This window comes from Centrocercus urophasianus, unplaced genomic scaffold, assembly GCF_019232065.1.
Source record: "Centrocercus urophasianus isolate 14NV4802_14NV808 unplaced genomic scaffold, USGS_Curo_1.0 seq_12, whole genome shotgun sequence".
NCBI classification, from domain to species: domain Eukaryota; kingdom Metazoa; phylum Chordata; class Aves; order Galliformes; family Phasianidae; genus Centrocercus; species Centrocercus urophasianus.
Genome location: NW_024884364.1, coordinates 41209587 through 41235726, shown reverse-complemented (window position 1 = coordinate 41235726; position 26140 = coordinate 41209587). Strand labels below are relative to the sequence as shown.

At 39.0% G+C, this 26140-nt stretch overlaps 1 protein-coding gene across 3 annotated transcripts in view; it reads left to right on the top strand.

Moving 5' to 3' along the window:
• The window catches only part of POLA1 (DNA polymerase alpha 1, catalytic subunit), a 191650-nt gene that overhangs the window by 49439 nt on the left and 116071 nt on the right, over positions 1 to 26140 (top strand). For all 3 annotated transcript variants that reach the window (XM_042810612.1, XM_042810611.1, XM_042810613.1), the window contains exons 27-30: positions 22092 to 22124; positions 23708 to 23800; positions 24267 to 24472; positions 25748 to 25880. In XM_042810612.1, coding sequence (XP_042666546.1) covers positions 22092 to 22124; positions 23708 to 23800; positions 24267 to 24472; positions 25748 to 25880 — 465 coding nt within the window. The remainder of the gene's footprint in view (positions 1 to 22091; positions 22125 to 23707; positions 23801 to 24266; positions 24473 to 25747; positions 25881 to 26140) is intronic.

Below are 26140 nucleotides of genomic sequence, written 5' to 3'. Positions count from 1 at the left end.
ATTTGTGGAATTTTACAGTGGGTAGTTCTTTGTAGTTATGGCAATTTTGCACTTTTTGAATAGTATCAGCTTACAAATTGGAATCTTGGATATGTACCTACATTATAAAAATGTTAAACACTGATGTACATACAGTGGGTAAAAGTAATGGAATGGTTCTGAAGAAAGGATTTCATGTTGAGTATTTTTAGCTGTGAAGCCGATTGGCTAGGGACTTTTTTATGCTTTAGTATTTACAATTATGATACTAAATTCTCTTCTGTGAGAGACTAGTTACCCAGGATCAAGAAGATGAGTGCAGAAAAGATACCCTCTCAACTTTTTCATAACTGTTACTCTTCAGGTGAGGAGTTAAGATGTGAAACTATAGAACACTGGAACCTCATTCAGATGCAGCAGAGAGAGAGAGAGAGGGACTTAAGTGCCTGTTTCACTTCTTTCTCACTTACTTTTCAGTAAGGAATAAAAAATAAGAATACTTTGTTAAATCATTACACTATAGATGTGATACTTCTAATGGTATCTATCAAATGTATCTATTTGATAACAGAGGATTCCTCAGGAGTGGATTCATTTTGGTATTTCAGCCTTGAAACCAAGCTTGCGTGTTCAAGTCTACTAAAATTGTTGGTGTCATGTGTCTAATAACCCATCTGCCTGAATGATGATAAAGCCTCCTACTTAGTCTGTCTGCCTCGAGGGAATAATCTAGGAGCCATCATGACAGTACTGCTCCGAGCCAACAAAGTACTTTTTTTTTTTCTTTTTTTTTTTTCCTTCCACTGGAGTTTCCTTTGAAACATAAATTAAGACAGCAGTGGTAGGAACCTGAAACCTTTAGGGAACTTATCTTTAGAATGTCTGACCATATATAATTTATGGACATGATGAGGAACAAATACCTATCAGATTGGCTGTCGGGGCTACCGAGATTAAAACAACAACAAAACAAACAAACAAAAAAAAATGCTGTCATGTCCCACTCTGTTTTTTCCTGCTGTCACCATATTTAAAATGGAGCCATATATGATTGTATGATGTGTGATTTCTGGGGGCTGAGTTTAACGACAGTCGCTGATTTCTTAAATCTTTTTTGCCATGCAGTGGACTGTATGACACTTCATTTTTGTTCCAGTAGGTTTTGAAGCAGTTGTGTGGATTTTGTGCTGTGGCAGAGAACAACAGGCAGCGAGAAAAGCTAAGATTCAAAATAATTTGTGTGTCTGATGCCCCAAATGTGTGGTTCAACTTGACATCTAGAATTCATCTCTTTCCTCTTATCACTGTCTTACAAGTCCTCTTACGTGATTAGTGTCTTGTGTTTGTTGGTCAAAATTTAGGGTTGCTGCAGTTGGCAGCATAAATGAGCCTTATTTCAGTTCTTAGTTAACTTTATGAGAAAGAAGTTGCATGGGGATGGTGAGTTTTCCTGTCATTTGTGATAAATCAATATCATATGTCTTGCTTTTAAAATCTTTGTCTTTACTCAACTTGGAGTTACAGGCTTGAAGTAGAGCCTACTTAGTAAAAGGGGGGGCACAAAAGTGAAAGTGTTGGTGCCCCTTTCCTGTGAGAGACACGCAACTTGGGGAATTACAGGTGGGACTGGATGTGTATATGAACATACGAACATGTTTGACTCCTGCTTGCAACATGATGATAATTCACAGTGCTGTCAGTGGCCAAGTATGTTCTAGTATGGCGATCTTGAGCTAGTGAGTCTCTGAAGAGCTGGTGTCTCTGGAGGGGGTTCAGAAGCCAGTGTTCTTTGCTGAGACAATGCTGGAGAGAAAGGGAGGTAAATGGCAGCCATACTAAGTTGGGCATCTGCACTTTTTTCTATGGAATAAATGGTTTCTCTGGAAGGAGGGAGGTGTGGAAAACTGGTCTTGAACAGATGTATCTTTGTGCAGAAGGGTGAACTGCAAGGAGGGGACCTTGTGAGACTGGTGGCTGAGCAGCGCTGTGCCTGAGGGCTGCGTTGTCCCACTGAGAAAGTGAATAAATTGAAGAAGGGGTGTTCTTCAGTGTAATGTTTATATCCCTTCAAAGCTCCAAGTCTTTTAGGGATGTGATAATAATGCCTTTTGCTAAGTCTGATAATAAATATATTTTTATTCAATATTATTTAGTATCTCTATTCTGAGCAGCAGTTTAAAAGATGCTTCTTATCAGCATCTGCTCATTATATTCCTTCCATAGAAGGATGTTGAGGCTTTGATACCTTTCCAGCATGTGCTTCTGAAACGATAGACAAGCGTTAGACTTCAATTTGTGATTTGCTTAGGTTTTGGTACAAGATCAAGGTGTGATTATATGTTTCTTGGTGTGAAACAGCTTTTGTAACTATTGGAATCATGCGACTTTAATTCAAAGAGTTGTGGAACAGAATATGCTTCAAATTTATCTTTGTGTTCTTTATTGTCTTTCGTGGATGTTGTATGTGCCTATCAAAAACTTACAGCGTGGTAAGCAGTAGGAAACCTCCCTGCAAAAGATAAGATCTTGAGAGCACCAATGAAGTTATGACTTCTGACAGAGCTCTTTGTTTGGACTGCATTGCCATTTACTTTATCAGTACTTAAAGAGAAATGTTATACGACAATATTTGCTAGATAAAACGACATGCTACTGTGAACAACTCATTTCTTTTCAAAATTGGCTTCATGTATAAACTGACTTAATTCTTTTATAAAATAAAAATAATCCCCACTTGCATCAAGGTTATATGATAGATGTGGTTGAGAACAAATGTTTGATGATGTGATTTTCGATTTCTTATTATTTTCTTGCACTTCTAGCAACCTGTGTAAGAGGTCTCTTAAAAAAAGATTGTTCAGTAGCTCTGTCCTGCCCGAGAGACTCCATCTCTCCTCAGATGAGGAGAGAATAATCACACTCAGACTACACTGTCTTTTGCATAGCATGTCTGATCACACAGGCACGGAGAGATGGGCCTCATGGAGTCCACAGATGATCCACTCATAATCCTAGTAACTGTGCAATTCACAGTGGGCTGGAACTACATCTTTATTCAGTCCTCAGAGAATCTTGAGGGCCTGAGCTCAACCCAGAAAAAAGAAAACCAAGGTTTCTCTTACTCCAATTACAGTCAAAATCAAGAATAAAGTTATTCTGTTTGTTTGGTTTTTTTCCCTCCCTCATCCTTCCTTTTCCTTTACCTTGAGTTAACATTGTCAGACATTAACTCTTGAAGAAATGCTTTAACTTGTATGAATTAGCATATTTTTATAGGGTAATTTAACTATGTCACTGAAGTTAGTAAATTATGTTCCAGATTGTAATTGTGACACTCCTGTTTTGTTTTATGTAGATTTTGTGTGATTTTGCTTTTGTTTTCAGTGTTCAGACTACTAAGGAAATAAAGAGCTTGTGACTCACCTAAAAAGAATATGTATCATAAATTCAGAAAACATAAAGCATATATAATAAATGTTTATTTAATAGGAAGAAAAAAAGATGATGGCACTGACTGCATAGGAATGTGTGGTTTTTGTTGTTTATTTTTTTTCTTTTTGTTCAGGAAGGAAAACTTTAGAAGATTTTAGATACTTGAACATTTACAAGGAGACTGGAGATTTGTTGTACAGCTGGCTTTTGCTTTTTGTTGATATACCTACTTTACAAACTTTTGTCTTAACAGCTCTTTTTCTGTCCTATTTTCATTTTTCCTCAAGTGTTAGATGTCTTTACTGCCAAGGCATCCACTTTTTGTTTCTGGTCACTTTCGAAATTGGCCATTGGTACTACTTTTCAACTAGACAGAGGGAAAACCAATATCATGTTGTTTATAAATCATGGTGGGAGACTTCATGTTCCCAAAGAAGTGTATAACTCAGCTCTAACCATCGCCTGAATTAAAATGATGGGCTTGAAGTGAGGAGCTGGGTGCAGGAGGTTGAGAGTGCAATGTACTTTGTGACTGAGGTGTTTGTGGGCTGCTCCCTAACAAATTAACAGCTATATCACTTTTGGCTTATGGCTGTAGGAGCAGGCAGTTGAGAAGGCTTGCACCACCATATGAAACTTCAAGCAGTGTATCTCTCTGATGCATTTCACCGTGAGCATTTTTGTAACTCCTTCCACCATCCGTCCATGTTTCAGTACCAGAGCCATACGTTACCAGTTAGCCTCTTGCTTTAAAGTATGATATCATAGCTTTGCCTGTGTGTAAAACATAAATTAGGCTGGTAGTGTCCTTGAACCTACCCTTCCCTTTCCAAAGCAAAGAATGAGAAGCCTTTGAGCAGCTTAAGTGTCCGCCGTTCTGCAGCTGACAGGAAACCGATCTGCCGCCTGGCCCCTCTCGCTGCCTTGCTATGACACGTGGCCCACGCTGCAGTGCGGGGTGGACAACAGGGTCCTCCACTCCACTCCCTGCTAAGGAGGGCTGGCAGGGCTGTCAGGGTGAGGAAGATGGGCTCCCCTCCCCTCTTTGCCCCCACCAGGCGGAGTTCAGCTCTGGACATGGTCAGAAATGGCCGCCTTTCCCAAAACGTTGCAGCCTTTTGCCACAGCTGTCTTTCGTGTCAAAGCAGTGACTTGTCTCGGGGTTAAAAGTTGATGAAAACTTGCTAACTTGAGATGATTGATGTTGGGAAAACTGATTAGCGAGCGAGGGCAATTAATTTGATCGCTTGTAGTTTTCTTTCTCAGCCAGGTTTTGAGGAAGGAACTGCTATATTACCCATTTCTTTGTTTATAATTGAAGTAGGGATGTGTTTTCAGTGGGCTGCTTTCAAGAGGGGTAAATTAGTAGGCAACACTTGAATTCAATCTTGAAGAACTCCTGTGTGATCTCTGAGCGGATAGCAGGATTCTTTGAGCTCAGAGGTGGAAACATCGTATTCCCTTGGGAAATTTTCAGGTGCACTGCCTTCTATTTGAACATTGCTGCTCCTCATCTCTGCTCCACGAACAAAGATGTTTTCTGGAGAAGAAAAATAGCTCCCAAGTGTGAGAATTGTATTCTGCTAGCATTGCTTGGGGCTTATTCAATTGCTGATGACAAGACAATGTGTTTCCACTGCTGTCCATGCTGCTAGAGTGTACTATAATGATTTGTTTTAGACACCAGCCACCTGTTAATATCGTTCTTCTAAAGGTCATTGTGTGGTGCCTCACTGTCTGAATTTAACGACCCGGTATCAGGTTTGTTGGTCACTCTTTTGTGTGACGTGGGACAAGTGTTTGTGGGGAAGGAATGTGAACCTAATACCCGGCCGGACTGGAGAGCGACTGGCTCCTCCTGGCTATTGTCAGGCTGCTGGGCCTGAGCTGGTCACAGATAATGTGTTTGCCAAGAGGAGCTGGCAGGTGTATATAAGCCCAGCCTTTGTGGTGAGCCGAGCTGAGGGGCACAATGTCCAGGGCTGTCAGGGGAGGGCAGGGCAGGGGCTCTGCTCCAGCAGAGGTCTGGCTTGCTGCTGCCGTGGAAAGAAAGCGAGGTGGTGCTAATGTAGCTATGCCTGTGACAACGGGTGGATGTTTGATGAGCTATTTTTAAGCATATGGTGTTGGATTCATTTATTAATGTCTGTACGGTGACCTGAAAATGTAAAGCAACGTATAATTGAGAAGTGCTGACCTTGTTATCTGACAATTTTTAATTAATTTTGGGAAATATAAGGGTGGTGTGTGTGTAGCTTGAGCTTTTCACCTTTCCTTCCTGACCTGGCACCCACTCTGGAGACGGGTGGGAGCCAGGTAGGACCTGCCGATGGTCCCCTTCCCTGCCTCGCCCCAGGGAAGGCAGCAGATGAAAGTGACTGCTGCAGGGGCTCAGCTGAATGACTTTCCTTTCAAATTTCCAGAAAATGAGAGCCTCCGCTGCCAAACGAACAAAACAAAGCACCTGGTTTACCACATGGTGTAGGACATTCCAATGCTTGCAGAGAGGGAGTGCTGGCTCCAAGCCATCTGTATTCCCGTGTCATTAGTAACTGCTACTAACAGTTGGATTGAATTGCTGGCTGAGAAGGAGCAAGGGCTTTTAGAATCGTCTCTGCAATTGAAAATATTCATATGAAGAACTCCAGTGCTGCCAATTTATGAAGAATAAGGATCTCATTTTTATCAGTTGCATATTTATTGGTTCAAACCATTTCAGCTTCATTATGCGTGCGTAGATGGCTCATTGTGTTTATTTGAAATAGGTCATAAGGGTCTTCAAGCATTCTGGCTTTATAGAAATTGGATTGATTATTCTTGCTCTGAAAGAGTTAATGAAGAGTCACTCGTGGCTTTTAATTTTCAGCTAATTAAAAAGAAGTACATGAATATCTGTTTTTGCCTTGATACTTACAGTTAAAAGTGCCAAATATAGGATTTTTTTTTTTACTTCTTTTTTCATTAAAGGGTGAGGAGGAGGAGGTGGGGGAAAAGTTACATGTAAATCATTTAGCCATTAACCTAATGTGGTGGATTTATAAATCCTATTACTATAAGCCCTTTTCATTTCCACTGAGGCCTGACGTGTGCTTGATCCTGCTAATGTAAAATTCATTCTAAGTGATTACTGAAGGAAGACACTTCTAGTCAATTGTAATCAGATTGTGTGAAACTTGCTTGAACACTGATGTTAAGTAAGACGTGGACACAGTTTGGCCATGTCTTAACTAGCCTTACAAATCAGTTAGATTAGGAATCAATCAGTGGACCTCTTCTGACACTTAATACTTTTTGTGGGGGGCAAATCTGTGCTAAGGGCTGAAAATACAGGGCTCAGAAGCAAGATTAGGATTGTAATTTGGTGTTCTTGTTTTATGGTATACTTGGCAATCCCTCACAGTGTGTAAGGCCTTTATGATGCAGTCCTCATCGGTGTTTCAGGGTTGAGGCCAGTGGGGTGTTTCCCATAGCCCATCATAAATTCCTGTCTCCGCAGCAGGAGCAGCAATTGGAGTATTTTTCTGAAGCTGCTTCTGATCCAAGAGAGATCTGTTATTTTGGCAGAAGGAGGTGGGGGACAGCTTATCTGAAAACGTTGTGACCTCCTCCTCCCAAGCTTTTAGTGGGTACTACTGATTTGGATTCCTGGAACAGCTATGGTTTTGGATATAGCTACTTCCACTTTTCTATAGGGAGGCATTAGTATGGAAGATGTCTGCCTTATGAGTCTCTCATCTATAGCTTGCTATTAAGATCAGAAGCATTTTTTTTGTGAAACGTCAGGCTTTGAAGGAAAAAACACTTTGTTATTAGCATTACTCCTAGATCATTGCCTTTTAAATGGGCTTGGCTCTGACATGAGCCTCAAACTTGACTTTTATTCTATGTTAGTTTACCAAGTTCTGATTTCTTTCTTTACTATTCTTATCGTGTGTGTGTGTGTGTATATATATATGTATATATATTTCTAGTAAATATTTCTGTATTATATATATATGTACATATATATTTTTAGTAGCAACATTTGGATATTTTCTTTTAATGTTTGAACAATTTTCTTACATTACCAAGATGTTTGTAGAGCTTATGTCCTTGAATTCTTGAGGTCTGTTTTGGTCATTATGTTTTCTTTTTTTGCTCACGTGTCCTCTGCAGCATGGTGAAAAGCTTTAAGGAAAAAATGATATGTGGAGTATATGGGAAATAATAGTGTTTAGTACCAGAAATAGTAGATGTATGCTCAACGCATACAAAATAATTAGTGGAAGTCCCAGCAGCATACATGTTATGGTAGTGCTGGGGAATTGACGCTCTAAGCAGATAAACTGGTTGAAGATAGGCCCATTGTAAATGGCCAGCTTATACTGGGCATTTTGTTCTGCTGTTGCACAGAACTATATGCCCAATGTTTTAAGCTTGGAAATTCAACCACCAGTGTTGTCAGCAAATCCATCTCGAAAGTCAGTCTAGAAGCCTGTGTGCTACTGGGCTTTGTAGGTTGTTTTTATTGCTTGACTTCTGAGAGATTTAAGTATCTTTTCTATTTAACCTGTTAAATTACCTCTGGCAGGATGTGCGTACCTCGTTTATTCAGATGTTGCTTGGTTGATGATGACTGCAAGCACACGTGGAAGAGTGTGGAATGTGTTTTTTTCCTGGATTTGAATACTTCTTTGTCTTCTGTTTTCTATTTCATGCCATTACTGTTGGTCTGCCAGGTGTGCCTTTTTGAATGAAAATGAGAAACTTATTTAGTGTAGAACTCTTCCAGTGTTGTTGGGGAGGCTCATTTGAAAAGCTTGAAATTAGATGTTAATTACCTTTCTCATCTACTGGATAATCTTCTGTACTTTAACCGAATAAGGATAATCTTCTATACTTTAATCAAATAAATATTCAAATACTTTGAATTTGCCATATTTCGGCTTTGTGACAGTTTTCTTATGTGATGGATTGCAGCAGAGCAACTGTACATGAAAAGGGAAAACTGAAATAGAAAAACTGCAGTGGTTCAGGTGGAAGGCACAGCTGATCCATTATAGACATATTGTTATAGGTAGTTGATATGAATAACTGAATGGTAATGGGCTAGTAGATGAACTGATGAGCTGTCAAGATTCACTTCAGCTTTCTTTTTTTTCCTTAAGATCGTAGCTTTCAGTATCATAGGGTCAGAAGCTTGAGAAAGAATTAATGAATTCAGTATTCTGTATAGTGTTTTAGGATAACATTTACTGAATTCTGTCATATTGAGGTTGGTTCATGACTTTGAATACAAAAGTATTGTCTTCCTGTAAATGCTTTGCTATGCGTGGTTGAAATAAATAGTTGAGAAGTAAGGTTGAGAAGGTTCTGAGGACACCTCATTACAGCCTTCCAGTGTTAAAAGAGAGATTGCAAACATGAAGAAAATCAGCTTTTTCCATGGGTAGATAGTGACAGGACAAGGGGGAATGGTGTTAAAATAATGGAGGGAAGATTTAGATTGGATGTCAGGGGAGTTTTTCCACAGAGAAGGCAGTGAGGCGCTGGCACAGGCTGCCCAGAGAGGTTGTGGATGACTCATCCCTGGAGGTTCCTAAAGTCTAGGTTGGGTGGGGTCCAGGGTTGCCTGATCTGGTGTGCTTGATCTAGCAGTTGGCAGCCCTGCCTATGGCAGGGGGTTGGAACTAGGTGAACTTTGAGGATCCTTCCAACCCGTGCCGTTCTATGATTCTGAATATCTAGGTTAGTAAATATGAAGTTTTTAAGTATATACTGCATCAGAAAGGAGCATGAGTTATGAAGAAGGTCTTCTGTCAGCCACACAGAGTATGTATTTCCTGGGAAAACCCTTTCAGATCTCTTGTTTTGCAGCTGATTGAATTATACAAAAATTAATACTACCTATGTCAGAAAGCAGCAGCATCTTTTCCATGTCATCGAGGCTGGTCAGCAGGTTTTTTTTCTAGACAACAGGTATGTGTTTTTGAATTAGTAAAAAAATCTAGTGCTCTTGAATGTTTTTTATGAGTACTTGATATTCCTCTGCTGTTTACAGGAAATATGTAGGGCTTTTTTGAGTGGTTATTTGTTTTGATGGTAAGATGATCGTTTGTTCTTGTTTTACTTCAAACCAGGTCTTGGAATGCTGGAAAACTCATACATGAATTTCTGTTCTGATACTGTATCCTTATCTGTCTGCAGGTCCCTGTTTGAAGCAGGGGAGTTGGACTAGTGAAATACAGGGTTCCCTTCCGACTAGGAAGTTCTATGATTCTGTGATTCCTTATGCTTTCTTTCTTTCTTTCTTTCTTTCTTTCTTTCTTTTTTTTTTCCTTTTTAATTGATGTTGTATTTGTTTTTTAGCCACCTGCAGTAATCTAAAGGCATTACAGAACAGCTTAGCAGTGCTTGTGTCTGTAATAGCAGTGGACAAAATTAAGCCGCTGTTGACCAGGGCTTGTGTTTGGATTATGATGTTGGCACTGAAACTTTTCTAAAGGCCCTGCAGGCCTCATTTCAGATATAATTCTAATGAGGATATTGAATGACTGGTGTGACAATAATGTAAATTAGTGCTGGTGCCTTCTGTTTAAACTGAAGAGTAAAAGCAAGCTTTGAAAGAAGGCTTCATTGGCACATGAGTGAAAGCTGAGATTTTTATTAATGATTCAAAGTAATAAGAAATAGGAAAGCTTGTTACGTATGTTTTTAGATTAAACAAAACCTTTAGGTTGTGATGTTCTTTCTTTAACTGAATTTGTGGGATGAAGAATTTAAATGAAAATTTCCGAAGTCAAAGATTGATTGAGTTAAAGTATGTAGCACAAAATCAATCCTGTCAAACTGTAGGGAAATAAGTGAGAGATTTATAAACACAGTTAATGTTTTAGAAAGCCAGTTTTGTGCAAATGTGTTTTGAATTCTTTACAAATGAGATAACAGTAGGTCTAAATGACAAATTAAGGATTTAAAAATAATCAGCATGCCTCTCTTGCAGTAATGGATTTATGGAGGGTAGTATGCTTTAGCTGCATTTATAATTAAGGTTTTTCCATCCCTAGAATAGAAATGTATTCCTGTTGAGTAATGCCATTTTAGGTGAATTATGTGGATTGAGTGAGTGGTAAAACTCTACTACTTTAATCTGATATGTGGCTGAAAGTTAGTTTTTTGCTTGAGTTCCAAGAGGGTCATTTTGAAAGGTTAAATGTATTTGCTTGTTTTTCTAATCTTAGTATTACCATTCTCTTTACTACAAACAAATCCATATCCTGTGGTACAGTATAATGATATTTTAACAACTTGGTTCCTTCAGTAACAAAGCCATACTGTTACTCACGTGGAATCTCCAAATACTGAAATGAGCTGTATGCAGAGTGCTTAATGACAGACCGATACATAAAAGTAACTTCTGAAACTGTCATCTCTTTTCAGTCAGTTCTTGAAAAAATTAAATTGAATGCTTTGATATACTTCTGGCTTTATTTCTGGCTCTAAAAACAGTGCCAGTGTCCTCTGTCATGTGACAGGATATTGAGCAGACAGTGAAAAGTATCTAAAGTATTTAAAAATGCTTTAGGTTGCTGATTTGGATATTTAACCAATTGACCATTAACTGCTAAAATACTGAAGACTGAAAAGAAGGTGATCCCTTCCAGGAATCTGTTCTTGCATAAGGCTGAACTATTCTTAGTGTATGTGTAGTGTGTTCATGAAATTGTGAACGTGTTTCTGTGGAAGCTGCAGTGACATCAAACATTAATCTGTATGTAACTGCTTTAAGTGTTCAGTTATAACTTGTATGCTCTTATGGATGTGTGGATGGGGAGTAATTTCCATTGGCATCAACTACTTTGTTTTTCAATTTCCTGCACCTCCTTATAGGAAAATTCTGGAAGATGAAGTTGCCCCAGTACGCTCTATAGTTCCTCTTGCTGATCTACAGTAGCAAGCCTTATTTTTAATTTTTTAACAGGCTATTTAGGATTGTTAACTGGGAATTTTCTGTTGTAGTAAGGTTAAAAAAAAAATGTATTTAAAAGCCTTATGCTTCTAAAATTATTGATTTGTTACTTTTTTGTCTACATGGAGGTGTCAGCGTATGACAGAAATTAGCTGTATGTCTTAGAACCATCTGTCAGCCCTGTAGAATTTATTTCTGACGTGGTTTTTATATACTTGTTTCTGGGGGGTCTTTTATGTCCTCAGGAGCTTCATCTTCATTTCTTTAGGTCAGGCATACATAGAGAATTCAGGAAGCTCGTTTTGAAGAGGTGATCTGAAAAGACTGTGGCTGACTCTGGTGGGCACTCCTAGAAACTCTTTCTGTCTGTATCCAGGTCAGCTTCATCAAGTGCTGTGCAGAGGTCACACTGAACAAATAGGAAATCTGATTGAGACTTCATGCTATTAACCATGCATGCTCCTTGCTGTCTTTTCACATCCTTGGAACAATCACTAGGTCCTGCTTGAAGCAGAAGAGGTTAAGTGTCCCACACAGAGATGAAAACTAATTTCATTCCTAGATATCATCGAAGAAGACAGTTAAGTGCTGCCAAAGATGAAGGTACTGGATGTGGTACCTGCCCTGCTCCTATCTTTTCATTACTTTGATCAATACCAAATGTGATTGTGAGTTTCTGAGACTTCAGCTGTGATAATTAATTAGTCCTGCATAGGTACCTTGGTAAAATCTCCATTTGTTGTTACAGGTGCTGAGTTCATGCAGGCTTCATTGTTCTTTGGAATTTAAATAAGCCTTATTGCATTTCTTTCATTTATCTATCTTAACAAGGAAAGATGGCTCTGTCAAAAGACTGAGGTTTCCCTTCTTCAAATAACAGTTTTTCCATTGCTTTGTGTATATGCTTCTGCATGACAAAAGTCTTGTTCAGTTACTTCATTGATGCAGCAAGATTCATCTTACAGTAGGTTCTCTTTTTTTTTCTTTTTTTTTCCTGATTGAGCAATCCTAAAAGAACTTGCTTTTGGCACATATTTTGTGTTTTAGGAGCAATTATGATCACTGTAGCAATTGGTATATACCTGATTGTTCTCTTGTCTTTTAGTTTGAGTAGCTCAGTGGAAAACTAAACATCCTGGTAGAGTTAGAAAGCCGAATGTGCAGGAACTTCTGCTTCCTTAACCAGGGAGTCTTAGATCTCTAGTGGATAATTTTGGAGGCTTTCAGAATGTTCTTGTTTCCATAATTATCTTTGTGCTCCTGTGCTGGACTTGATGCAGTATGTGTGCATCTTTATTGTATCAGGGAGCTCAGCGGAACACAGCACTCCTTGTGTGTCTCACCAGTACCAAGTGAAGGGAGAGGATCACCTGCTGCCAACACTGCCTTATTCAGCCCAGGATTCCCCAGGCCTTTTTTGCCACTAGGTTACATTGCTGGACTGAGGACAGCACAGCATCTGCTGGGATCACCAGGTCTTTCTCCACAAAGCCGCTTTCCTGCTGGTCAGTCCCAGAGTCCTTCCTCCCCTGGGGAAGGACTTGCCATTTCCATCTGCTGAGCTTTGTGAGCTTCCTGTAGGCCATGAGGTATCTCCAGCCTGTTGGGGTCCCTCTGCACAGGAGCTTAACCATCTGGTACCTCTGACACTCCTTGTTTTGAACTGCCTGCAGGCCTGAGGGTACATTCTGCACCATCATCTGTATCGCTAACACAGCTACTGCACGATACAGAACCAGGTACCTATCCCTGCACTACTGCCACCCTTCCCATCTTAGTCTACCACTTCCTTAGTAGTTGATCACGTGCTTCAACCTCCATCCATCCAAATTAATGCCTTTCTTATCAGCTTGGGCAGCCAGCTGACAAAGATCATTTTGCCCTGTCTAGTCAGATGAATCCTGCACTGCCCATCTGATTCTTGATCCCTCAAAGAGGATTCTGTGATCACAAAAACCAAAGCCTTGCTGCCAGCGCTAGCTCTACAGCCATGAAAGATGAATTAGTATTGTTTAATTTTTTATAAACAAGTGTCACGTTGTCTAAATACATCTAGTTTAATGAAACAAAATTATATGCTGTTTGAAAATATTGCATGACATTTAAGAAATTAGGTATAAGAACTTTTTTTGGAGGGTAATTAGAGGCTAAAATATATCTCTGAATTTAAATAGATCTTGTTTTGATAGAAGACCACTTAGTCGTAATGAAAGAACAGATTGGTTGTAAAGCACTTCAAGCAACGATTTTTTGATGGACGTAACATTCAAACGCAGTGTTTGTTAGCAAGGCTTGCATCTTCTCTCAATTTTGATAGGATTTCAAGATTATTTTCAGTGAATATACCTGTGTCTGTGTAGACATTGCTCAGTTCTGTATACTTACTGCAGAATTGTCTACACTTCTTTAAAGAAAAGGCCATTTTTTTTCAGTAAAAACCTTTTTTATTTTAATAATGCTCATTGTTTCAGAAACAATCCAAAATAAAGCCTTCCTGTCTAAATGTTCATTTCACTAAAGTAAATGCTGTTTTTCCTCTTCTGAGGAGAATATACTTGTCTGTATTCATTTAAATATTGAATACCTTAGCACACATTTTAATTTTATTAGGAAATAATAAATGATGCTTGATATATTTCTGTTTATTAGATGTGATTTTACTTCTAGGTTTGTGACAAACCTAGCTTTTGATGTAGGTGCAATGTACTTGAAATGCACAAAAGGTTTTCTTACATCTTACAGTTAAGTACAAAGTGTTCATCAAGCATAGATGTATTTAATGGATTTAAATAAAAAATTATTCAGGAGAGTTAATGAACTAAAATTGGATTGAGTACCATGTTCTTCAAGGGGCTTTACGTATTACAGATCTTGTTTTTTCCATAGACTAAAATAGTTGGGGAAAAAAAACCTTCCTTGCTTTTTCATCCCTTTTGGGCTTTCTGTTTTGAATGAGTAGCTCAGGAAGAAAATAATTCAGGGGGTGGACTGTGAGTCCTGGTGCTTTTCTAGGAACTGCTGCTGGTTCTGTAATGTGGTTTCTCTGGAACAAGCATTACCAGACTCAGAGTTAAGAAATGCTCGTGCCTTTAAGAGCTTGTCATCCATTCTGATGTTGTGTTCTTAATACTTCTGAGAACACAAAGGTGGGTAAGAACTGAATCAGTTTGCTTCTTTTCAGTCATGTGTTCAACTTTGTTGTTAAGCATTCCATTTCTTCTTTTGCAGGATTTTAAATGAATTTCCTACACAGGACATTTTGAGGGGAGTGATGTGTGGGGTTTTTGTAACTTTGGTCCAAAGTTGTAGGAGTGTGTTTCTGTGTTTATCTTCCATCCTGGTATCAAAACATTTTATTTCCAAAATAGCCAAAATTTGCTGTAGTGTAGCGTAATTTGTTATATGTTGTGCAGAATGACTAATAATGGTACAACTTAATAAAGAATTAATTCTTTTTTTTTTTCCTGTTTTCTTATCAAAGCTCATCACAAGTACTCGAACCGGAGGTATTGTAGAATTTTAAAGATATAATTGTTTCTGGTACCAAGGGAACATTGTCTTCAAGTTGTAATTTGATTCACATCATCCTCTTCAGTGTTTTACTGTCATCTTTGCTTTCCTTGTCAAAATGTGACAAACATATGCATGATTTTTGTTGTGTTCAGAACATTTGTAATGCTGCCTCTTTGTGCATTTTCTGTTGTTTGTGAGGCAGAAGATCCTAACTTTTGTTGTCATGTAAATGTGTTGCTGGATCTTTATGTGTGTGTTGCTTTGTGTCTTGGAACCAGTCTCCCTTTCGTTTTGGTGCACCGCCCAATTTTGATTTTATGCACACCGTCTAGCAAGGTTGTAGTGATGTCTGGCTGTCTCTCAGCTTTGTTGAGTAAACTATGGGCAGGTGATTTCAGTGTCTCTGAGAAAGTCATAGAATGGCCTGGGTTGAAAAGGACCACAATGATCATCCAGTTTCAACCCCCCTGCTATGTGCAGGATCACCAACCACCAGACCAGGCTGCCAGAGCCACATCCAGCCTGGCCTTGAATGCCTCCAGGGATGATACCCAGGAGGGAGAGGTTGGCTGCATGGCATGGTATATTTCTGATGCTGTTGATATTCCCTGAGAACTTAAATTTTTTGGAAATAAAACTTTGAATGCTTTATCTGAGGGAAGCAAATATGTAATACAAGTTCTTTGGAGCAAACATGTTGATTACCTTTCCGGATTGAGTCACTCGAACTTTTCTAAATCAGGTCCATTGTTTGATGAAAACTTTATGGAGCTGCTTAATTATTTGTACCAAACAAGATTTCCATCTTGTTTCACTTCTCATGATAAGTGTGCCTTTTTATTGAGGGGTAGAAATCTTTTTTTGGAAGATCCTTCCTAAAGAAGCCATCTTGCAGTATTCTGCAGCCAGGGTTTAGAGGTTACTTAGCACAAAATAGTAGCAAAACTAGTGAAAAGGTTGTAAGTGCTTATGTGGATTAATTAGTGGTGATATGTAGTTACCACAGTTCTTTCTGTCTGTTTCTCTTCATCATGGGAGAGAATAGCTAAGAAGAATTGTTAAAGCTCATAACAGAAATGTTACTGTTCAGTTAGACAAGTGAACACCCAAGCTGGCAAAAAATCTCAGGCATACAGTAGGATATCCACTGGATAGTCTTCAAAAATGTAGTTTTTGTCAAGGCCATGAGAGTTTTTCAAAGGCAGAAATGATTTTTCTTTTTCTTGATACGCCTTTGATGCACATCACTCTGCTAAGTCTCTTCAACCTGACATAAGTCTGCCTTTCCATTCCTTCATGTCTTTGATCCCAGGAGTCTGCAGAGAATTCGCATGTCTTTGGCAGAGGTCTTTGCTTTGCATGCTAGCCTTATGCTGTGTCCCATTGCCTTTTAGCTCAGCTAGAAATCTTAGCTTGTTTTCACACCAGAATCCTCTTGTTGGAAGATGCTCTTTAGTGGCTTTGAAATAGGTATGTCAAAAGGTACTTGAGGTAATGGAAAAAACTGTTCTTGGTATATTCGTATTTTTCTTAATCATTCCCTTTCTTAAATCACGTTCCCATTTAATAAAGTAATTAGTAAGTTGGGAGTCAAATTAGGACAGAATTTTGCACTTTGATTTATGGTCCGCAATTACAGTGCTTCAGTTTGTCGACTCCCATTTCATGGGCGAGAGCATGCGTGTGTTGCTAGTCTTGCTTTTGCAAGTAAAAAGTTAAACTAGAATCTCACAGCTGTTCACTGTGTGCAGGAGTTCACAGGTTTTTAGAAGTATATGTTTGTTGGGGGGGAAGGGGCATGGCTGTGCAGATGGGTTGCCAGGCAATTAATTCTTCCTACTTGGATTGCCTGCAATAGGAGACAATCCAGCTCTCATGAGCGGCGCAATATTATTTGCAAAAGGAAACTAACGAGTAACAATTTTCCTATTTTCTTCCTCCTTTCTTCTGTCTTCCCAGCCTCACTGTAAGCCTCCCTTCCTTTGCTGCGCATTTCTGAGAAACTGCTAATGATTGATATGATAGCAGTGCTGTCATTCTTCTTAACAGAAAAAAAGAAGTCATTTTTATTCTAGGTATTTTAATAGAGTCCCATTAAGGATGTATTGCTGACTGAAATATTGGTGTGAAGGGCTCTCACTGAGCCGAGCCCAGGAATTAAGAAGTCAGGAAATCGGCTGCTGCATTGCAAAAGAACCTTGTGTGACACAGTATCTCCTGATTGGGGGGATCATTACTGCTATTATGACTCGACTTGCGTAGGAATTTTAAATTTCATCTGAATGTCAGTAATAACCCTCTTAGCAAATTATCCTGAATAAAATCACGAAGGCATTTTATATAATAGGTGTTGAATTACTGGATAGATTTGCTAATTAAATACTCTTTGTTCTGCTGCAGTTGACATTACAGGGTAAGATCTTGAACAATTATTCTCAACAGCTGTACTTTGTTAAGGGAAAAATTAACCACAAAGTTTATTTTTTTTATACTTGAAGTTGGCAGATTTTTGAAATGTGCTTGAAAAAAATTCCATCATCCAATTGGTAATGAGAAGATAAATATGCAGGTGTTGCTGTGAAATCAGATAACTACTGACTGCCTTATTAATGAATTTTAGCAAGTCTTTATAACCTTCTGTTTTGTAGCTGTTGGCACTTACAAGTGATCTTCTGTCAGAATGGGTAGCACTAACATATGCCAGTCACTTGATGAAGCTAACTTGTCTGTGACCCTCTTGTAATTACCTACATCCTCTCTGTTCTCGGAGACAATTCAGAAATGGTCTTTGCACAGCCAAAGCTTTTTTTGAGTTGAAGATAATTCTATTTTAAAAAATATTATCTTTCTGTTTTTATAGATAGCATTATTTCCGAGAATGAAATAGAAATTGCCAGAAATTATTGAGGGCAAAAAATGGTAGGCCTTTCTTTTTACATGTAATCTCACATCTCTGTCCAATGTATTTAATTCTGCTTCAGGGATTCCTGTTTCTTCATTGGAGTACTCAGGAAAAGATAGAGCCTTTTTCTGTAGGAGTCATCTGTTAAGTTAGAGAAGGGGGGAGTTTGAATGAGCTGGAATGTTAATGACTGTATATGAAATTTGATGCCATGACTTCAGAAAAAAATTGAAATTTCGTGTAAAGGTACTGGGACAGTGCCATCTGAATCACTTTTTTAGGAAAGGAATGAGTAGAATACTTTCCTAATAATTTTAATTAAAATGGGATCACACCGGTGTACATACAGCACAGAGAGAATCTGCCATTAAGACTCCTTGTTCTGCTGTTGTTCATTTCTTTGTTCTTCTTTATCTGTATAGAAGATTGAGGCCAGCTCAGCTTTTTGCAGTCTGAGACTTCAGCAGAGTTCAAGCATCATGTTATCAGAGTGCCAAGTTTGCAGCATCAGTGGACGGTCTTTAAACCAACTAGATGTTTTGAACTTGACTCAGCATAAATTCATAGGTAACCATATGTGCTTGGGAAGTAGCCCTTTTAAGGGCATTCATTGAGCGGCAGTTGTCAGGTTGAATTGTGGCTTGGAGCCTAACCTCTCCTTAGGTTCCTTGAAGAGGAATATGGCATATTACATGCGCTTACATCCATGCCTTTGTAACTCTGGAAGAGTTACTCCATCCTTACGTGCGGAAATTTCTTCTTTGAGGAAGAAAGTGGCCAGAAAATGTGTATAAACAAACTATATTGAAGGAAAATGTTATTTACAAAGCTAAGTCTGACAAAAGTAAGAATGCCAGTGTCAGTGAGAATAGCTTCAGTGGTGCATAATTGAATGCAACCTGAAAAAGCACAGTGGAACGTCACACTTTCTACTTTCAATCATTATGGTGGTTTCAAGATTCAGCAATAATAAAGACACTTGATATTAATATTGAAGGAAAGCCAAGGTTCTTATCCTGCTTGTATACTGCAAAGTATAGATGGATGCCTTTATTTCAGAATTGTTGTCTGGCAGCAGTGGAACAACAATAGCCAAGACTCTTGGTTTGTTTTAGGCTCCTCAGCCTCATGAGGGATATGGGATTTCCCAGAAGACAGTCTTATTCCCCGTGAGCAAGCCCTGATAAAAATGGTGCATTGCTTGACTGTCTTTAAAGCTACAATATCAAATTGTACAGGCTGTCCTAATAGCGTCAAGTTTATCTTGGCTTTAACAAATGATTTAAAGTCATTCTCCCTAAGAGCATTAAACCTATAGCAGTAGAATCACAGAATATGCCAAGTTGGAAGGGACCTGTAAGGATCAAGTCCAACTCCTGGCTCCACACAGGACCACGCAAAAATTAGATGGTATGTCTCAAAGCATTGCCAAGGCTCTTGAATTCCAGCAAGCTCTGTGCCATGACCATTTCTGTAGGGAGCCTGTTCCAGTGCTGGACTGCACTCTTGGTGGAGAACCTTTTCCTGATGTCCAGCTTGAGCTTCCCCTGACGCAGCTCCACGCCGTTCCCTCGGGCCCTGTCGCTGTCACACAGAGCAGAGCTCAGCGCTGCCCTCTGCTCCCTGTGAGGAGCTGCAGCCGCCGTCAGGCCTCCCCTCAGCTCCTCTGTTCTGGGCCTCAGCTGCTCTCCATACAATCTTACATCTTTCTATCCAGAACTATCTTTGTAGCTTTCCTTTGGATACTTTCTAATAGTTTTGTATCCGTTCATTTATTTATTTATTCATTTTACTGTGGCAGCCAAAATTGCGCACAGTACTCAAGGTGAGGCCACACCAGAGCTGTGTAAAGGACAGTCACTTTCCTTGACCAGCTAGCAATGCTATGCTTGATGCACCTCAGGTTGTAGTTGGCTGCCTGGACTCACTGTTGATTCATGATCAACTTGCTGTTGACCAAGATCTCCAAACCTCTTTCAGCCATGCTATTTTCCAGCATCTCATCTCCTGTTGGCATGCATAGCCAGAGTTGCCCCTTCCCTGATGCAGAACCTGGCCCTTACTCTTGTTAAACTCATGGGATCATATCACAGAATGTTTTGGAAGGAATCTTTAAGATTGTCTAGTTCCAACTATGGACAGGGACACCCCCTCTAGAACAGGTTGCAGTCCTAGCCAGCCTGGCCTTGAATGCCTCCAGGGAGGACGCATCCGCAACATCCACAACTGGAACAGGGCAATCTGTTCCAGTGCCTCACCACCCTCACAGCAAAGAATGTCTTCCTAATATCTAGTCTAAACCTACCCTCTTCCAGTTTAAAGCTATTTCTCGTTGTCCTGTTGCTTACCTGCCCTTAAACTTCACCAATTTCATGCAGTTGGTGGTCGCCCAGCACTCTAACTTGTCTAGATCTCTCTTAAAGGCCCCTCCACCCCAACAGAGTCAGCAGCTCCTCCCAGTTTCGTATCATCAGCAAGCTTGCTCAAAACATCTTCTAGTCCTACATCCAAGTCATTTATGAAAATATTAAAAAGAATTGGCCCTAAAATGGAGTCCTGGAATACCCTGCTAGTGACCAGCCTGATGTAACCCTGATTTAGTATAACTCTTCAGGCCTGAGCCAGTTACTCACATGTTGCAGTTATGTTTTTATCTAGCTGTGTGCTGGGCATTTTGCCCACAAGGATACTGTGAGAAACAGTATTGAAAGGTTTCCCAAAAGATAACATGAAATGGCTTTCCTTTGTCATCTGGAGAGTGAACTTGTCATAAAAGGAAATTAAGTTACTTAAACAGGATCCGTAAAGAGGACTATTAACAGGAATAATTGAAAAACTTCTGATGATTATACTGAGTGAGGAAGGTAAGCATAGGAGCCAGGGAACTGAGCTCAGCCTGGAACTATGTGCCAGAGCACCAGCAGCCTGGCAGGATAGGGAATTGGGAATACGGTGGGAATGTGGCCAGGTGACTGAAGGAATGGACCAGATGTTGGAGGGAGGAGAACAGGTTTCATGAAAAGGAAGAAAGAGAATGGACATAGAGTGAAATGGGTACTGGAAACTGGGAAAGGTGGAAAGGCGAAGAAAGGAAGCTTGGGAATTAAATTAACAAGGGACTGGCACTGGGATTTTTTAGATTAGAGCTGACAGTATATGGGGCAAGGAGATAAAGTTTGAAAGTGAAAAAGAGTGCACTCGAAGGTAATGTAGTTGAAGAATGTAGTGAACGTGCAACTTTTGCATCCAGTTCACGAGGCTGATTTTGCTGTAATTGGTTAACCAGAATGGTTTAACTACACTGATGCAACTAGGGTACAGAGTAAACAAACCTGGACCATGTTTAAACAAGCCAACCTGGATACATGTAAAAGTTCACCTGCAAGAGAGCAAAGCACAGAATACACCAGGCATTTAAACGCTTGCCAAACCTGTCATGTAGCTGTGCAAACTTTACCAAGCCCTTGCTGCTGCAGCTACACAGTTTTCTTCATGATGCTGATTTGCTTGGTTGTGTTTGCTCTATAGCAATGTCTTTTGCTTCAAATGATAAACTCTTCTACCTCACTTCACTATGCAGATGAGTATTAGGTGTTGAGACAGCAGCCTACTTGTATGAGGTCTCTATAGCTATTTTTGAATTCTTAGGATCTGGGGAATGTAGAATGTACTCTTGGCCAAGGAGCCAACCCTGGTTAACACACAGGTTTACCCATTGATTTAACACCTGCATCCCAGCTTCTTGTCCCAATTCAGTTTTCCCCAAGGAGTTTGCTTTGTGATTATCTATTTTGAGACCACTGCAAGGTAATTAACCTTTAGAGTACATTCTTGGAAAGCAGACACCATCCAGGCAGTACTGAACAAGTTAGAACCTTTTTTTGGAGAAAAGCCTCAACAATATCAAGAGATGAGATGAAGCATATGCCAGGAGATGGTTGACCTAAATTATTGAAAGAACATTCATTCTGGTTCTTCCTGATGAGATTTTACTTGAGCATTTGATTCAGTTGTTTTTTTGTGGGTTTGTTTGTTGAGTTGTTTTTTTTTGTATTATAGAATGTGTACACATGTGCAATTTTGAGATTTGTTTTAATCTTGTTTTCGGGGAGTTAATAATAGCATTAATACAAGGTCAGATGAGAACTTAGTCATGTAATAGGAGTATCAAGGTGACTGTGTGTTGCCAGGAGAGAGGTGGTTTGCTTTGTTTTGAAAGGTGAGAGCATTTGGAATTAGCAACCTAATGGATATGTTTGCACACGTTAGCTTGTAATTATATCATACGCTAATCTTTGATTATTTTTTTCATTTCAGATTTTGATGCATACCAAGGAGATGGTGCAAAAGGTAATGCTGAGCATTTTCATTAAACAACAACCCTTAAAGAGCACACCTGGTGAATTTTTTTATTCCAAGAGAACCGTAACCCAAATAGACCTGAAATCACATCTTAGGATGCCTAGTTTACAAATGTAATCCTTCCTAATGGATTATAGCTTTTTTCTTTTCCTACCACAGATATGATCTAGTCCCTGCTTGAAGCCTGTGTGCAACTGTTTCAAGCAAATTAGCAACAGTGCTAATTAGAGTTTACTCATAGACCTGTTACATTATGTGTTTTAGTGTTTTATTATGGTTTTTTTTTTGGCATCCTTTAAACTCTGTCACGGGGTGTTTTTCTGACTATGGAGCTTAACATGGACATAGCCATGCTGTGGTTTTTACAGTTGCTTTGATTCTTCACCAATGGAGACATCAGGTTCTCACTTTCCTTGCTAATACCATGTCATTGAATGCATCTGACCATATTTTGGTGACATTTACTGGTAGTGACAGTTTTTCTTTTCACTTCCTTGCTGTGTCTTTCATGTGCGCCTCAGGTGCATTTCATGTGATTCATTTTGTCCAGAATTTGCTCCATTATCCCAGAGTCGCTCTTGATTATGAAAAGTCTGGCTGTTGTTTGAATACAGTCTACTGTAAGTGGGGTGTTTGCTACATGGATCAGTGAGAGGTAACAGGAAGGGCAGAAAGTCAGTCAAAGAGAAGAAATCAAGTAGGTGTTTGTATTCATCTCCAGCTGCAATTGTTTAGTTGTTGAACTTGAGGGTTAAAAAAAAATTTGAATCGTAGTGGCTAGATCATTATCCAGAAGGCAGTCTTGGCTCTCTGGAAGATCTGCTGGCCAGGGCAGGACCAACGCCAGTGACTGAGTTGGAGCAGAAGTAAAAAGATGGGAGTGTGAAGACAGGAATCTTAAAATATATGCATATTTGGAAAAAATCTGAAAGAACAACAGCCTAATGGAGAGGATACCGTGGTATTGTTATTTCCTGTATCTATTAATCAATGCTTCTGTTGGAGTGAAGTACCTCCAAACAATTTGCTGAAGCTTTTTTTGCTTTGAGGTTTGTTTGTATTCCAGAGTGGCTTTTTTGCAATAGTATTGTGATGACCACAATGAAGTTGGATACCTAACTGTAGTTTTATACTTAAAGCCCATTGGCTAAATGTCTTGTCTGAAGAGCATGAGCATGTCCTGTAGTCTTTCTGAATCTAAAGGAACCTCTTGTGTCCTGACAGTTCAAACTTAGTGGTGATTAGAGTTCCTCTTGTTTCTCAAGAGTAGAACTGTTCAATTCCTTATTTTTCTAATATTCATATGGTAAAATTTTAACTACTTATAATATTATGTATGCAACTGAACGGTGATTTGTTTTTAGCATAACAGTGGTTTAAGTTTCATTTTTCTCTTTGAATTCAAATGTGTCATAATGAAATGTACAGACTTTGCAGACAAAATTTACATTTTTCTACTTTTTAGTATTTAAGCAATAATATATGGACAGTGATCTCCTTAAGTCTTGAAACTGAGGAGACTTGAAAGAAGTAGAGTGGATTTAGTTTTCAAAACAATTTGTTTCATTTAGATGAACCTTGAAGTGATTTATGGAGACACAGATTCCATTATGATAAACACTAACAGCACCAATTTGGATGAAGTCTTCAAGCTGGGGAACAAGGTAAGGACTTTTTTTTCCTTTTTAATTTCTTTTAATAAAGCTATTTCTGTATTGTGAGTGACTATCTTCTACCTGTTCCTACTCTGAAATCCCTTGTGTAATTTATTTGAGAGGCTGGTAGAGTAACTGCCCTAATGAAAAGTCCCAGGGTCTGGTATTTACAAGGTTGTGTTCTGTCCTGTGCTTCCATACACTGTCTGGTTTTGTTAGGGAGGTGGATATGGCAGACTGTAATTCCTTAAGAAGCTAACAGATGAACCTTAACTTTAATGGTTGTTTCTACAACTAATTCTACTTTCATTGATTTCACAGCTGCTTCTGCTGGGTCTTTAAAACATGTATGTAAAAACACAGTGTGTTGAGTTACTTGTTTTTAACTTAAAAATGATACTTGTCTTCATGAAATTGATATTTGTCCACAGTTACTAAGGTGTTGCATTTGGTTTTAATATTGGTACGTTCACAGATCAAAAGTGAAGTGAACAAGTTGTATAAATTGCTGGAGATTGATATTGATGGAGTCTTCAAGTCCTTGCTACTGTTAAAGAAGAAGAAATATGCTGCCCTTACTGTGGAACCAACAGGGGATGGGAAATATGTAACTAAACAAGAACTGAAAGGGTTGGATATAGTCCGAAGAGACTGGTGCGATCTTGCAAAAGAAACTGGAAAGTGAGTTCCTTTGCCTTGTTGTCTTTTTGCTGTTTTAAGCACTACGTGCTTCATAAACATTTGGTATCATGTGGCTATGTCCTGAACCCTATAGACTAGTAGCTAACATCAGTGTTAGAGTATCTTCACTGATCTTTTGTAGGAAATGGTAAGCATTATACTTTGGCAACAGTAACAGATTATGTTTGTGCAAGTTGGAATGTCCCTAATTCTACTAACTGCTTTTATACCTTCTGTGGAATCTGTGCATTTGATTTGATTTTTATGTAGGTAGCTTAATAACCACAGCTGGAATCTTGTGCAAATGGTAGGTGATATCATAGTTTGGAGTCACAGGTACAGATTTTTTTCAAGAATGGTTAAGGATACTGGTGGTCAGCTCTCTCAGCATCCTTTAAAGCTGAAAGAGTATTGTGTGCAATCTGAAGAGTGTAAGAGAAAAGATCTCTTCACTAAGGACTGACTCTCTTCCATTTTTCATTGAGATTCTTCTGATTCTTCATTATGACAGATAACGGATTGATGATTTATGTTTTTACATGAAACATTCTTGTGCTTAACTTCAATGGAAATAATACTTCTAAGAAAAAGCTGCAGTGGATGAAGAGGTGGTGATCAGGGGACTGACTCAACTTACACTGCATACTGTGTCTTGGAAACTTATATAAATTGTGGTTCAAATGTATCCAAAAATGAATACTTTTTTACATTTGTAAAAATACACCACATGCTTGCTTACTGTTCTTAAGACTTGCATTTTCTAAGAAAAGATGCATCATAATAGAAGCAAATTTTTCCAAGCTAGGAATGTATTAGTAATTAAAGCTATACAAATGTTTGAGAGTGTTCTTTAGTGACTAACTCTTCTGCAGCTGGCAGATCTTCCAACCACATACAGAAATAGGCAAGACTTTGCTTACTTTAACTTTGCATTTTCTCTTCTCTCCAGCTCTCTTCTTGCCCCTCGTAGATACCTGGTAAAGAATAATAAATGCCAAAGTAAAACAGGAACAGAAATCAAGCTAGTTGGTCTCGACAGTTCCAAATCGCTGCTAAACGTTAGAATTATTTACAATAACTTGCTTTTAGTAAATGAGTGAATAAATAAAATAAAACAAGACAGGAAATATCCTGGCAAATTTCTCTAAATTTTGGATCAGCCTTCAGGTTCTTTAGCTTGTAGAGGTAACCCTGGGAAGGGAGGAATTTGTTTATTGCGTTGGCTTTGTTTTGTTTATTTTAAGCTTTGCTTTTCTTCGGACCTGTTTTTTGCAGCTATGTAATTGGTCAGATTCTTTCTGATCAGCCCCGAGATGTAATTGTGGAAAATATTCAAAGGCGGCTTATAGAAATTGGAGAAAATGTGATCGGTGGCCAGATCCCAGTGAATCAGTTTGAAATAAATAAGGTAAATGAAGTCTACAACTCTTCTGTGCCTCAGTAAAGCTTTGCTGCTCTTGATACTGACTCCTGATAAAAGTCTTCCTTGTCCTCATGACAGCATGAAATAACAGGAGTGGATAGGACGCTCTCACAAAGAATTCTGAGGTGGATCTTCTCATTTGCACCCATTTGAGTTCTGTAAATTGAAAACATGATCAAGACCTGATATTCTTCTATTTTGCACAATGCTTTCACCTTTCACCTAGTTTATTTTTAACACAATTC